The sequence below is a fragment of the Phalacrocorax carbo genome, chromosome 1 (genome assembly GCF_963921805.1).
Source record: "Phalacrocorax carbo chromosome 1, bPhaCar2.1, whole genome shotgun sequence".
Taxonomy (NCBI): Eukaryota; Metazoa; Chordata; class Aves; order Suliformes; family Phalacrocoracidae; genus Phalacrocorax; species Phalacrocorax carbo.
Genome location: NC_087513.1, coordinates 48,156,030 through 48,170,557, shown reverse-complemented (window position 1 = coordinate 48,170,557; position 14,528 = coordinate 48,156,030). Strand labels below are relative to the sequence as shown.

Below are 14,528 nucleotides of genomic sequence, written 5' to 3'. Positions count from 1 at the left end.
TGCAAGAGAATGAGCAAAATTACGATTAGCTAGAAAGAGACGTTTAATATCTAAACTAATATTTAATGACAAAGTCAATTTCTAAACACATTTATGAAGCCTATTTTGTTGTTAGTGAATGTGCTGTTCATGGGTAGATTTTATGTTTTTAGAGAACATGCTTGTTCTCTCATTATTCAGCCTCTTAAGAAGGAGGCAAAAAAAGCTGTTGTTGACGAGTATTTCCTAAGTTCTGGATAAAGGTGGTACTCCTTCATTCTCTTTAATAGGAAGAAACAAAAAAGCTCAGAAGAGAACTAGAAAACTTTGACCCTTCCTTTTTTGAAGAAATTGAGGATCTGAAGTACAACTACAACGAAGAAGTAAAAAGAAATATTATCTTAGAAGAGAGATTAAAGCAGCTTTCTGAAGAGTTTGGCATTCAAGTGGATAGTCCAGGCAATGTTTCTGTTGATTAGGCTAGTGTTAAGTATCCTCAGTACTGATAGAGAAAAAGAAATCCGGGGCAGTTACACAATACTGATTTCTTTGTCTGGTTTTATCTTGGAATGATACAAGCCTATTCAAGTTACAATAGTTTGGCACATACCTAAGAGTGCAGAAGTGGATTAGTCAACAGATTATTGTCAGTATTTGTATACACCAGTCAGAATAAAAGTGAGTTTTACCTCTCCCAACTCCCTTGCAAGATTATATTTTAACTCAGAACAGTAATTTGGATAACACACAGGCGTCAGGTGAAGTTGAAACCTTGGATTTATCCTGAAAGTTGAGAAACTCTTAAAATGTGCTAAGTACACTGAAGTTCCAGATCGATAAGAATATGTAATTTGTTCTTGCTGTCTTGTGCTATCATACTTCTTAAGTATGGCCTCAGGGTTGGTGTGCTGGATGTCTGTTCTTACATCTCTGGTTATTTTCACCTCCATTTTCAAAAATCCAAGAACAAAGATTTGAAAATAAAGTTATAGTAATGATATTTTTGTAGATAGATAAATGATTTTTTATTCTGTATATTTTATATAGCTGGATGTATACTTTTGTAGCACAGATAAAATAAAGCCAACTCAAATGATCACGCAGTCTCACCTTTATTGTTTATATGCCATCTTAATATGCTCTTGATGAAGTTTCCTAATTGAGATGCAGTCTGAAAATGGGTATTACTAAGCCAAGTCTTGTCTCTCCCTAATTACTAAGGATCTCCAAAACAATAGAAAGTATACTAGTTCTGTTTACTCCCTTTGTCCCAAAAGAGTGGAAGTACCTGCAGGATAATGCTTAATTAGGTTTTCTAGTAACTGTATAATGCTGCAGCTTACTGTTAAATAACAGAGTGAAAATTTTCCCCCAAAAGGAATTGTTACACCTTTAAAAAAAAAAAAGTATCAAATATCAGGACTAATTCTGGTCCCACCTGAAATATGTCCTTCACTGTTAAGGAACAACTAGATCCTAAATCTGAATCCTACATGTAACAGTATCATAATGATTATATTTATAGAAGTGCAACCTATGGAACTTTCACAGTTGACTGCATTAATTAGCTAAGCTATTAGGACCAGCCAGTGTTAAACAACATACTTCTTACACTTAATTATAACAGTTTCCAGAAATAGGATCAAAATTTAAGGATTTTTTTAGAACTAAACATAAACATGCTGAAAGCTAGATCTCTGCTCTGGATGTCAGATCTCTTGTTATATAAAATCAGTCATTTAGGAAAAACAGTACCTAGGCTGCTGCCTAAGCTACAAGATTATTTGTAAAGAGTTCAGTGGTAGACACGAGAGGAATGCAGCACAAATGACAACTAAAAGAGAAAGATCATTTCAAGCAACAAACTTGATATCTTTAAGTCTGTCAAATCTTTGGCCATCCAAGTTTGAAAAATGGTGAAACAAACTCTTTGGTTCGAAGTCACAGTCATATTTAGTTCTATTAAAAGTAATTACAACAGGCTGAGAACTCAGGTATGTCTCTGCAAGTGGCCAGCGTAAACCAAGATGATGGCGATGGAGCTAAAATAAAAAGAAATCAGTTTAGAGATTTTGATATAGTGGCCCAACAGTTCCCAACTTGAGGGGTGTGCACTTTAATTCCAGGATCCTCTGCATTAGGGCACTTACAACCATTAATCAGTTACCATCAACCATTAATCTGAGTAACAATGAAGCAGAAAAGGCAAACCAGAACCACAGCTTCAAACAATATAAACTTGCTAATTAATCAAAAAATCACATTCTTGTTAACAATACTTGTTCTACAAGTCAACATTACAAGAAATTGAATTTTTAAATAAAAGAATTAAGCTTTAAAATGTTGGGTGATTCCCATACAGAGAGGCAAGAAAATACTATTTTATATTCTCAATTACTTTAAGTTATTAGCATAATGTAGATAATGAAGTTTAATATGTTGCTATTGCAGTGATTCACTGGCTTGACTAATTCTACTCTCACTGGATTTGCTAGAAGATTTACTACTAAAGAAATTGGAAAGCAAGACAAAAAGTGACTACCTCACAATACTTCATGTATTATGAATTACAGTGATTTCTGCATGTCCATCTATATATTTACCTTGATTAAACACCCATCATGGCAGTGCCACACAATTCCTTCAACTTTACCCTCACTGCAGCCTTCAAACCAAGACATTATGTCATTTTGTTTCAAAGTAGGTGGATTCTTTATTTCAAACGCTCCATGTGGTACAAGAAGATGTACTGGCTGCTTCTTGCTTCCTAATCCTATGTTAAAAGAAACAAAAATCTTCCTGCTAGTTATGTGTGATAACTTAAGATTTTCCTCACTTTTGTTATTATGGGTATCTTAAAAGCACTCTAAAGGTAGACTATTAGATACTACGACATTGTCCTGCCTTTAAGAGAACAGTTAAATAGACTTTCAAGCATCAAATGTAGCTGTTCCCTCCTCATGTAACATTTTATTTAGATAAAACAAACATGACAGATTTATACAGTTGTCTGCTTTGTCCTTGTGGTCACCTCGTCATTAACCATAAAGCTCATGCTTCAGATCATGGTCAATAGCACAAACATCTTAGTTCCTGAAAATCTGGGATGTTTTCTTACTAATATGGATTAATACTTAAGCGAGGCTGTTAACAAATGCATTGCCTTTTTACTGACTGTTCAACATAAATCTTCATCTAAGAATACAGCTATTAGAAATTTTGTTTTTTGCATTTCCTTTACAGTCTGAGAAAATACTTAAACCAGGTACTGCTATTTTTCCTATCCATCCTTGCAAGTTATCCTAACAGCAAAGCTCAGAAGTTAAAACTCACTTCTTCTCATATCTAATTGCTTTTATGTTAAAAGGCTTTTAAAGGGAGAAGCCACAACCAAAATGTAATTTCAGCTACATTTCCTTAAAAAAGTGTTCATAAATTTTCATAATTTAAAAATTGCAACTCATGAGTAACACTAAGGACTCAAAAAAAAAAGTGGCTGAATAAAATTTTCTACTTTAATGGACTAAACAGTATCGGAAGAACAAGTTAAAGTAGTCAAGAAAAGGCACCAACAATCTTAAATATTTTAATAGTAATATTTAAAACAACTTTTCCAGTCAGAATATTTTTTGAAAGACTAAAGCAAAGCATTTTTGTAATAAAGCACATGCAGGTGGAAAGACATCTAATAGACTATATAAATAGTCTCATGACAAGTCAGCTTTCTGAGGTATTTTTGGATGAGCATTCTTTGAGCTAGCCCTTTTCTCTCAGTTCTAAAAAGGTTCCATTGTTACCTTAGAACTTCTTCAAAACTTACACAAGAAAATACAAAGTTTTCACTCAAAAATAGCTCTAAATAAAAAAGTATTTAAGAACAGACCACACAAACTTACCATATGGATTTGCATTAATATGGGTCCCAATAAGCTCCAATGTTTGTTCTAAAATTTCTGATAACGGCACTGGACTGATTTCCAGAAGCCCTGGGTCAGCATGGTGTTTCAATACCAGCGCTATTTCAGCCTCATAATTTACAACAGATGAGTGCCAGCAATACTGCTTACTATTTTTCTCCACAGGCACCCAACCTAGGAGAAAACATTGCATTTTACCAAAGTAAATATCTGAAGTTATCTTATGCGTACTAGAACTGTACATGCATTAAAAAAAAAAAAGACAGTTAATTACAGACAGAAAGACCAACAAGAAAAATGATGTCATATTGCAGAGAAATGTCAGAAGAATGCAAACGTGATCACTATGCCTTCAGCTGAAGCCCTCCAAGTCTGTACGGCAAACTGCAATTATTTTCAATGTGTCAGAAGAACGGAGCCTTTCGGGATAGTCAACGAACGACATTCCAATTGTTTTCTGAATATGTTAAGTACTACTTTTAACTCTGGAACTAATTCAAATTCATTTAAAAAAGAAAATGAATCACACACTCCCCCTCCCAACCGTTTTACCTGTGATGCATCATCAGTACCTGGCATATGTCCGTTTTCATCGGGCAAAGGATTGCCATTAGAAAACTCTATGTCCTTTGCTGGAATCCAGGTATCTGGAACAGGCTTGAAATCCTCTTCAACATTCCAAACAAATTCTAGACATACAGACGTGACAGTTTTTGGCAAACTGGTAGCGAATTTTATGTTTTGATTGCCTTTAAATTAAAGTATTAAAACACCACCAATCTGAACCTTGTTCTACAGACAGTAGACCCAGTTACTTTGTACAAGCACCAACACCTGGCACACTCAAGCAGTCTACAATTAGGAAGGTTTAAAGAAACATAGTAGCCTTTAAGTAGTTTAAAAGTTCAAAGCTAACTAAGATTAAAAAATAGCTTCCTAAATAGCCAACATTTTATTCTACTTCTCTTGCTCTAGTTTAAATATAATAGACTATTTCAGTTGGAATGAACCTACAATGATCATCTAGTCCAACTGCCTGACCACTTGAGGGCTGACCAAAAGTAAAAGCATGTTGTTAAGGGCATTGTCCAAATGTCTCTTAAACACTGACAGGCTTGGGACAGCGACCACCTCTCTAGGAAGCCTGTTCCAGTGCATGACCACTTTCAGTAAATAAATGCTTCCTAATGTCCAGTCTATACCTCCCCTGGCACAGCTCTGAACCATTCCCATGCATCCTATCACTGGATACCAGGGAGAAGAGATCAGCACCTCCCTCTCCACATACCCTCCTCAGGAAGCCATAGAGAGCAATGGGGTCACCCCTCAGCCTCCTTTTCTCCAAACTAGACAAACCCAAAGTTCTCAGCCACTCCTCACAGGACATGCCTTCCAGCCCTTTCACCAGCTTTGTTGCCCTCCTTTGGATGCATTCAAGGACTTTCACGTCCTTCTTAAATTTTAGGGCCCAGAACTGCACACAGTACTCAAGATAAGGCCGCACCAACGCTGAGTACTGCAGGAAAATCACCTCTTTTGAATGGCTGGTTACACCATGTGTGATGCACCCCAGGATGCGGTTTGCCCTCTTGGCTGCCAGGGCACGCTGCTGACTCATACTGAACCTGCTGTCAGCCAGCACCCCCAGACCCCTTTTTGCAGGTCTGCTCTCCAGCCCCTCCCCTCCCAGTTTATACTGGTGCCCAGCATTACTCCATCACAGGTGCAGAATCCAGCACTTGGACTTGTTAAATCTCAACCCATTAAGCATAGCCCAGTGCTCCAATTTATCTAGATTCCTCTGCAAGGCCTCTTGTCCCTCAAGAGAGTTGACAGCACCTCCCAGTTTGGTCTCATCAGCAAAGTTGCAAATGGTGTGTTCAACTCCAGCATCCGGATCATTGATAAATATATTGAACAGGACTGGCCCCAGAATTGAACCCTGAGGAACGCCGCTGGTGACCAGCCAGATGTAGCCCCATTTGCTGCAACCCTTTGAGCCCTGTTGTTCAGCCAGTTCTTCACCCTGTGCACTGTGAACCTGCTCATCCCACAGCTGGACAACCTGTCCAGAAGGATGCTGTGAGGGACAGCATCAAAAGCCTTACAACAAGAACAACTACATCCACCGCCTGCCCTTTGTCCCCTAGGTGGGTGACCTTATCATAGAAGGATATCGAATTAGTTAAAGGGGACTTTCCCTTTGCAAACCCATGTTGACCGTGCCTGATGATTGCAATTTTCTTGAAATGCCTTTCAATACTACCCAGTATAATCTTCTCCATAATATTTCCAGCAACTGAGGTTAGACTAACAGGTCTGTAGTTCCCTGCATCTTCCCTCACACCCTTTTTCTAGACTGGAATAATGCTGGCTGGCTTCCAGTCAGCAGGGACCTCCCCAGACTCCCAAGACCTTTGGCAGATGGCTGAGGAGGGTCCTGCCGTAACAACCACTAGCTCCTTCAGTACTCTGGGATGAACCCTATCAGGCCCCATGGACTTGTGAGCATTCAGCTGATCCAGCTGGTGCCTTACAACTTCAGTGTCCACAAATGGAAAGTCACTGTTCCCACGCTTGTGATCCCCTGGCTCAGGGGATGGGGCAGCGCAAGGGCTGTCAGTGTTATTAAAGGCTGAGGCAAAAGACACACTGAACGCCTCCACTTTTTCTTCATCCCTATTAGTCAGATGACCATCTTCAACAGGTATCGGTCCTATGTTTTCTTTAGACTTCCTCTTGCTATTAACATACTTACAGAAATCCTTCTTGTTACCTGACACAAGAGTGGCCAGTTTCAACTCCAAGCTTTGGCCTTTCGTGTCTTCTCCATGCTTCCGTAATCTTCTCACAAAGCCTGACCCCACTTCCAGAGATCACACAATTTCTTTTTCATCTTCAGCTCCACAAGGAGTTCCCTGTACAGCTAAGCCAAGTCTTCTGCTCTGCTGGCTTGACACAGTGGAATTGCCTGCCCCTGTGCTTCTAAAAGGTAGTTCTCAAAGACTGACCAGCACTCATGGACTTGTAAGCCCTCACAAAAGCAGATTCCCAGGGTACTCTGCTAAATAGCTCCCTGAATAGCTTGATGTTTGCTCTCCTGAACTCCAGGGTAACAACTCTGCTGTCCTTTTTCTCATTACACTAAAAATTTTAAATTCAACCATTTAATGATCACTGTGGCCAAGACAGCCACCTACCATCACATCTCTATTCACAAACAGCAAGTCTAGGAGGGCATCTTTCCTAGTTGGCTGAGTACTTGCGACAAAAAGTTATCCCCTACAAACTTCAAGAACTTCCAAAACCTGCTCACCACAGCAGGATTATATTCCAAGCTGATGTCTAGGAAGTTGAAATGTCCCATAAGGACAAGGGCTAATGAGCCTGAAGTTTCTCCTAATCACCTATAGAATAACTCATCAGTGTTTCCAACCTGGCTGGACAACTGGTAGTGAACACCCACTACATCTCATTTATTTTTCATTTCCCTAATCCTCAACTGCATCATCACTAACTCACATACAGTGCGATACCTCCAACTCACCTGCCCCCTCCTGAAAAGCACCCCAATCGTGGGACTCACTCCACCCAGTCTCACTAGTACCAATGATCTGGGAGCTGAGCAAGGCTTCCAGTTCATCCTGGGTTTTTTCCTCATACTGTGTACGCCGGTGTACAAGCATTTCAGCTACAGTCCTGAGCCCTCCGTGCTCCCAGGAACAGTGAAAGTATTCCCACTAGCATTGCCACACTCCAGTGGTGCCATGCCAACCCTTGGCTTACGCACTGCAATCCTGTTAGTATCCCCTTCCCCCATCAATTCTACTTTAAAGCTCTCTCAAAGTAAAGAGTGACATTAAAAAAAATTGGAGCACAATTACTCCCATTTCCTGTGTTAAACTAGAGGTGTTTCTCCAACTGGATAACTTACATTGTCAAAAACAAGAAAAGAAATCTTCACTAACCTTTGCAATCTTCCAACGAATACAAGAATCGTTTAAACCGTTTCTCAGCTTGTTTGTTGGGTTTTCGATCCAGCCGGGCCCAGAGATAGGGTTGCCCTAAAGTTTCCAGAAGGATAAAACCAGCAGTTTACTGAGGTAACAATGCCCTGCAAAGCATTGATATCAACTACACAAAAGGCAAAATATGAATTCTCATTTGTCACTAGAGAAATTTTATATCCAAAGACACCACTGAACTCACAAATTCATTACTGTTATAACAATCTAAAAATCTATTTGTAGAATCTCGCCTAGTTTAATACAAAGCTTCCTTACAATTTCAGGTAAATGCAAGAACCCCACTGATGCCACAAACCACATTCTTCTCATTTCCTCCCAACCTCCATACTTCTTTTAATCCTCCTCAAGGATATTAGACACCTTTAATTATACAAGTTCTAGTGTGCAAGGAAGACTTCCTAATAGGAAATCCTAAAACTGGAAAAGTTCCTTGACTGGTATCTTCACTTAAACCATACTTCATGCACTTTAGAGACTAAAATCTATAAAACATTTGTAAGCACCTCCTATGTTTACGGTAACTGCTACTTTGTGGTGAAGAGGAGAATTGAATTCGCCACAGCTGTAGTCCAATAATACAATGAAAGTGAAAACTACATAAAACAAAGCTTCTAGTCAGCACGAGAAAGCTGCATACAGATCTTCCTTTTACCTTTATAGGTGGTTACATAACAGCAGGTCCCGTCCACCTTTTCAGTAGGAATTGCGTTGTATATATCTGCCTCTAACGCCTTCCCAGTTATAGTTTCAGTTGCCAAAACTTTAAATGGCTGAAAAGAAGACAGGTATTTTAAACCCTCATCATGGCTGCATTACTGCCAGGTTCTCGTATGGGTTCTTGCTCCTCACAGCTGCCCTCCCTAAGTCCAGCGTTATACCTCACATTGCTGATTTCTAACGCTATCAAGAGACACCCTCGTTTCTTCAGGGCACAACACTATGGAAAATGCTCTAAAGCAACAAAACAAAGGCAATCTATCTGCAAACTCTCTCCCTCTTTTCCATTCCTGAGGAGCATTTAGAGATGGCTTTGCCTTCCACCTTACGCAGTGCATGGAAACCAGACAGGTGCCAGTCCAGCGCTGCTAAAGTTGGAGGTGAGTCTTCCTGGGTTATGACGGCAACAGAAATTCACCGTGACGAGCTGCTCCCAGCTTTCGGTTTGGAGCTGATGGTCAATAGCACCGTGTAAGTGCAATGCACAGACCAGGGGAATGCAAGGTGGCAAAAGCACCCTGGCGTTACATCCTCTGTATCGGTGCTGCCTGATAAACACTTCTCCGCTTGAAAAGAACAAAGAAAGAAGTGATCTGAGGTCAGGGGTCTGAAACAAATATCCAGCCACAACTAGTCCACATTTCTAGGAGGACTTCTATAGGGCTTCTGTAACAGTTTCACTGCAAACATGTAATCAGTTTTCATTCAACCATTTTTCTGTACAATCAACACTCCTCCCTCCACTCTCCCCAGCCAAATTTGACTTGTAAGCTGGTCATCATCTCTTTCTCCTAGCAAAACAAAACACAAGGCCTTGTCTTGCAGAAATCTGAAAACAGAATTTGCAATTCAAAAAATGAGAACCTTCTACAGGCTTCTGTTACATTACATAGTTAGGAACCAGATTTGTAACCATAACATACAGCATATATAAATATTTTTATGAATACTACAGGAAAAATGAAAATTTTCAGGGTTGTGAGAAAACATACCTGTTGTTCCTCCCACCAGCACCCCCCCTTCATCCCTAACACTCATAACTGCCTGTATTATCCTTGCCTGCACTTTGAAAAACAAAGAACCATAGCATATACCAGTTCCAGATTTAATCCCGTTATCTTTTTCTATATGAACAACAAACAACTTTGGGAGGTACCCTTACATGACCATTATCAGGATGGTGCTAGAACTGACAGTCAAATAATTAAGCTACTGAGGTTTTGGCATCATTTCAGCTCGTACATCCAGAAGTCAAACACCAAAGAAAAAAGTCACCCAGATGGATTCAAGTTTACTATGCAGCCGACAGAGAGCAGCTGGTACTGCCACTGAAACTGAGAAACACAAGCTGGAGATCTACAGCTACACAGATGAATGCCACCCCAAGCTGTCCTGACACTGCCTTTACACCTCAGGAAGAAAATACTTGGATTGGGCTCCATTATTTTCACCTTGGTAAGTATTCCATGACTTACAGCCTCAGATGAAATCTTCTGTCAGAAGCCTGATATTCCCTTGATCACAAAACAAAACAAGAAAAAGAAAAATAGAGACAAACTTATTTTTTCCCCACAAGGCTCACAGGCCAAGACAGCAGGATGGTTTAACACAAGCTCCCAGTGCGGTCATGCTGGAGCGGCCTCATTACTTGCCATGACTGTTCCCTACACTGAGGCAAGCAAGCACAGCGCCAGGGGGAACACCTGCATGCGCTTGCCAGGAAAAGTGGGACAGAGCTGAAATGACACCCACAACAATTATCTAAGCGCGACAGGGGAAGGGAAAAGCCCCTTTTGCGCCACGCAGGCGGCGACCGATGCAAACCTCGGCGGTACATGTCGCTCAAGATCTGCAGCGAAACCTCTCGCCGCGCAGGTGTCCCCCCTCCCTCCACACGGGCCCGGCCGAGCGGTCTGACCCGGTCGGGGCTGTTGCCTGTCGTCCCGCAGCTCGCCTCACCCCGCCCGAGGCAACCGCTACCCGCGGCACAGCGGCTCCGCCAGGGGCCCGACCCCGGCCTCGGCCAAGAAACGGACACCACGGCCCCACTTCCCTCCATCCGCCCGCCTGTCCATCCGTCCCGCCCGACCCCGCGGCGCCCCGACCACCTGCCGCTCCCGCTTGGCCGACGGCTCCTCCTTCACCTCGGTCACGAACAGACACGGCACCTTCCGCTGTACCGCGCCGCGGCGACTCATTGCCTCGACCGCCCGCTGCCGTCACCACCCGCCGCCGGCCCCGCGCCCAGCCGCAACTGCGCCTGCGCCGCCCCGCCACCGCCGTGCGCGGCGGGAAATGGAGTCCGTCGCCTCCCGCAGGAGCCCCGCGAGGCACCTGTGCGCCGGGGACGGCGGGGCGGGGCGGGGCGGGGCGGGGCGGGGCGGGGCGCCTCTCTCCGGCCAGCAGCCCTCGGCCCTCGGCCAGGCGGTGGCTCCGCCGCTCTCCGCCTCTCCGCCCGGCCCCGGCCCCGGCCCCGGCCCCGGCCCCGGCCCCGGCCCCGGCCCCGCTTCCCACAGCGGCGGCTCCTGTCCCGTCCCAGCTGTACTTGGCGCCGGGCTGAGGTGGCCGGCTGGTGGCGCGGCCCATCGCCGTGGCGGCGGCCCTTGCCCGTTGGTGGTACCGTTCCCGTGGCCGGGCGGCCGCTCCTCAGGCTGTCGTTCCTGCCCCGGCCTGGCTGCGGGGACCTCGCTGTGGCCGATGCTGCTGCCGTCGGGGCAGCCGCCTCCTTGCGATAGCTGGGCTCTGGGCCTCGGTGTCCGGCCTGGGAGTCTGTGGTGGGTTGACCCTGGCTGGAGGCTGGCTGCCCACCAAAGCTGCTCTGGCGCTGCCCTCATCCTCAGCTGGCCAGGGGAGAGACAATGTGACTACAGGTGGCTCGAGCTGAGGACAGGAAGAGGTCACTCACCCCTCACTGTCACGGGCAAACCAGCCTCCACTCAGGGAACTTGCCTTATTTGTTGCCGATCAAATGAGAGTGATCATGGCGAAGAGAAAAAAAAACGGCACCTCAAAACCCCTTCCTGCCACCCCCCCCCTCTTCCCAGGCTCAACCTCAGTCCTGATTTTCCTCTACCTCCTCCCCCATGGCAGCACCGGGGGACAGGGCATGGCAGGAAATATGTGCAGCCAAAGGTCAATAAGGGTTGACTCTGGCCAGTACCGTGAGGGAAAATAAGCAGGGCTTTTTTCAATATGTCAATGGCAAAAGTCAGGCCAGAAGTAACATTGGCCCGTAGCTTGATGAGAACGGTCACCTCACAAGCAGGGACATAGGCAAGGCAGAGACGTTTAATGCTTTCTTCACTTCAGTCTTCAACAGCGATGGTGGGCTCAGGGACCCCCAGAGCCCTGGGCTAGGGAACCATGACTGTGGAATGATAAATCCCAATGAATCCCAAACCAGTGTGGGACTTGCTGCTCCAGCTACATCCCTATAAGTCGATGTGGCCTGACGGGATTCATCCAAGGGTACTTAAAGAGCTGGCTGATGTCATAGTGAGACCTCTCCTGATGATTTTTCAATCGTTTTGGGAACCTGGAGAGGTCCCAGTTGACTGGAAGCTGGCAAACTTTGTCTTAATCTTCAGGGAGGGCCACAGTGATGACCCCAGTAACACAGGCCTGTCAGTTTCACTTCTGTGCCTGGCAAGATCATGGAGAAGATTATGCTCGGAGTTATTGAAAACCACCTGAAAGACAATGCAGTCCTTGGTCCCAGCCAGCATGGGCTCACGAGGGGGAAGTCCTGCTTAACAAACTCCATTTCCTTCTATGACAACGTTACCCACCCATTCGACCAAGAAAAGCCAATCAATGTGCTCTGTTTGGATTTCAGGAAAGCTTTTGGTACTGTCTGTTACAGCGTCCTCCTGGACAAAATGTCCAGCATACAGCTGGATAAACATGTAACGCAGTGGGTGAGCAAGTGGCTGACTGGTCAGGCTCAAAGGGTCATAGTAAATGGGGTTACACGGGGCTGGCGGCCAGTCACTGGTGGGGATCCACATGGACCCATCTAGGGGCCGGCACTCTTTAATGTCTTTATAAACGACCCTGATGCAGGACTGGAAGGAACACTAAGTTTGCTGATGACACAAAAATAGGTGGAGCTGTTGACACTCTTGAGGTCAAAGAGGCCCTGCAGAGAGATCTGGACAGCCTGGAGAGCTGGGCAATCACTAACGATATGAACTTTAACAAGGGCAAGCACCGGATTTTGCACCTGCAGTGTGGCAACCCTGGATGTAAACAGAGACTGGGGAACAAGAGCCTGGAGAGCAGCCCCGCGGAGAGGGATTTGGGGTTCTAGTTGACAGGAAGGTGAACATGAGCCAAGAGTGTACCCTGGCAGCCAAGAGGGTCAGCTGTGTGCTGGGGTGCCTCAAGCACTGCACTGCAGCTGGTCGAAGGAGGGGATTGTCCCCCTCTGCTCTGTGCTGGTGCAGCCTCACCTCGAAGAGCGTGTGCAGTTCTGAGCACCACACGACATTAAGGATACAAAGCTACTAGAGAGTGTCCAGCGAAGGGCCAAGTTGGCGAAGGGTTTAGAGAAGAAACCGTATGAGGAGCAGCTAAAAATGCTTGGTTTATTCAGTCTGGAGGAGAGGAGGCTAAGGGGAGACCTCATCTCCTCCTCATGCTCTTCCCCTGCTCCAGCATGGTGTCCCTCTCATGGGAGACAGTCCTCCGTGATCTTCTCCAATGTGGAGGCTTCTCACGGTCTACAGTTCTTCACAAACTGCTCCAGCATGGGTCCCTTTCATGGGATGCAGTCCTTCAGGATCAGGCTGCTCCAGCGTGGATTCCCCCCGATGGGCTCACAAGTCCTGCCAGCAAACCTGGTCCAGCGGGGGCTCCTCTCTCCATGGGGCCGCAGGTCCTGCCAGGAGCCTGCTCTGGTGCGGGGTCCTTCACAGGCTTATAGCCTCCTTCGGGCACAGCCATATGCTCCGGCTTGGGGACCTCCATGTGCTGCAGGAGGACAGCCTGCCTCATCATGGCCTTCACCACAGGCTACAGGGGAATCTCTTCTCCAGCATCCAGAGCACCTCCTCACCCTCCTCCTTCACTGACCTGGGTGTCTGAATAGTTGATTCTATCCCATAGTCTCACTCTTCTCTCTGAGAACTGTTGCACACGGGGTTTTTTTCCCCTTCTGACATATGCTGTCCCAGGAGCGCTACCACCATCCCTGATGGGCTCAGCGTGGCCAGCAGCAGGTCTGTCTTGGAGCAAGCTGGCATTGGCTCTGTTGGGCATGAGGGAGGCTCCTAGCAGCTTCTCACAGAAGCCACCCCTGTAGCCCCTCCCACAACCAAAACCTTGCCACGCAAACCCAAAAGAGGGTTGACTCTTTCTGATCGTACCTTCGTCTGTGCCTCACTGAGGCACAGCTATACAGCTGCAAAGAGCCCCTGTTGGGACAGCTCTTGGCAGCGTTAACACTTTCTTTGTGGGGCTGCTCCTGCCCCAACAGGAACCGTGACAATGTAAGCAGTTGACAGCTGACAGGGTCCTAGTGGGAAGCAGCAAGTTTCTGAATCCAAAGAAAGAGGTACAGTGAGAAAAACACTGGGCACAGGATTTTGGTTAAAAAGGAGTCAAAGGATGAGGTTTTCCTGGGTGGTATCAAAGATGTGTGCTTAAGACCACAGTTCCTGCCGCAAGGAGGAGGGTGTTCCTTAAGGCCTGCCAAATGGGTTTGTTCCGTTTTACGTTCAGGAAACACCAGAAGGGGAGACTCTTTGAAACGGTCCGATTTTCCATACTTTACTCATAAGCAAAGGAGCTAAGGGACGATGTTCAAGCTGGACAGGTCACACAGCACCATCATGCTGATGTCACGAGCTGGAGGAGTGTCTGGCAACTGTGGAAGTGTAACATTCTA

General features: G+C 45.3%; 2 protein-coding genes across 5 annotated transcripts in view; one reads left to right on the top strand and one right to left on the bottom strand.

Annotated features, from left to right (window-relative positions):
- Positions 1 to 1,076, top strand: part of CEP290 (centrosomal protein 290) — a 55,187-nt gene extending 54,111 nt beyond the window's left edge. For all 3 annotated transcript variants that reach the window (XM_064450495.1, XM_064450485.1, XM_064450502.1), the window contains one exon: positions 270 to 1,076. In XM_064450495.1, the coding sequence (XP_064306565.1) occupies positions 270 to 458 (189 nt within the window). In that variant the 3' untranslated portion in view covers positions 459 to 1,076. The remainder of the gene's footprint in view (positions 1 to 269) is intronic.
- Positions 1,073 to 10,907, bottom strand: RLIG1 (RNA 5'-phosphate and 3'-OH ligase 1). 2 transcript variants are annotated; one of them, XM_064450552.1, is made up of 7 exons: positions 10,786 to 10,907; positions 8,577 to 8,694; positions 7,865 to 7,960; positions 4,469 to 4,585; positions 3,876 to 4,070; positions 2,583 to 2,752; positions 1,073 to 2,021 (listed from the first exon to the last, which is right to left on the bottom strand). In XM_064450552.1, the coding sequence occupies exons 1-7, from the start codon at positions 10,837 to 10,839 to the stop codon at positions 1,833 to 1,835; spliced, it is 939 nt and encodes a 312-aa protein (XP_064306622.1). In that variant the 5' UTR covers positions 10,840 to 10,907; the 3' UTR covers positions 1,073 to 1,832. The 2 variants fall into 2 exon arrangements, with proteins under 2 accessions (XP_064306622.1, XP_064306613.1); XM_064450543.1 differs by having other exon boundaries at positions 10,750 to 10,906.
- Positions 10,908 to 14,528: the final 3,621 nt, after the last annotated feature.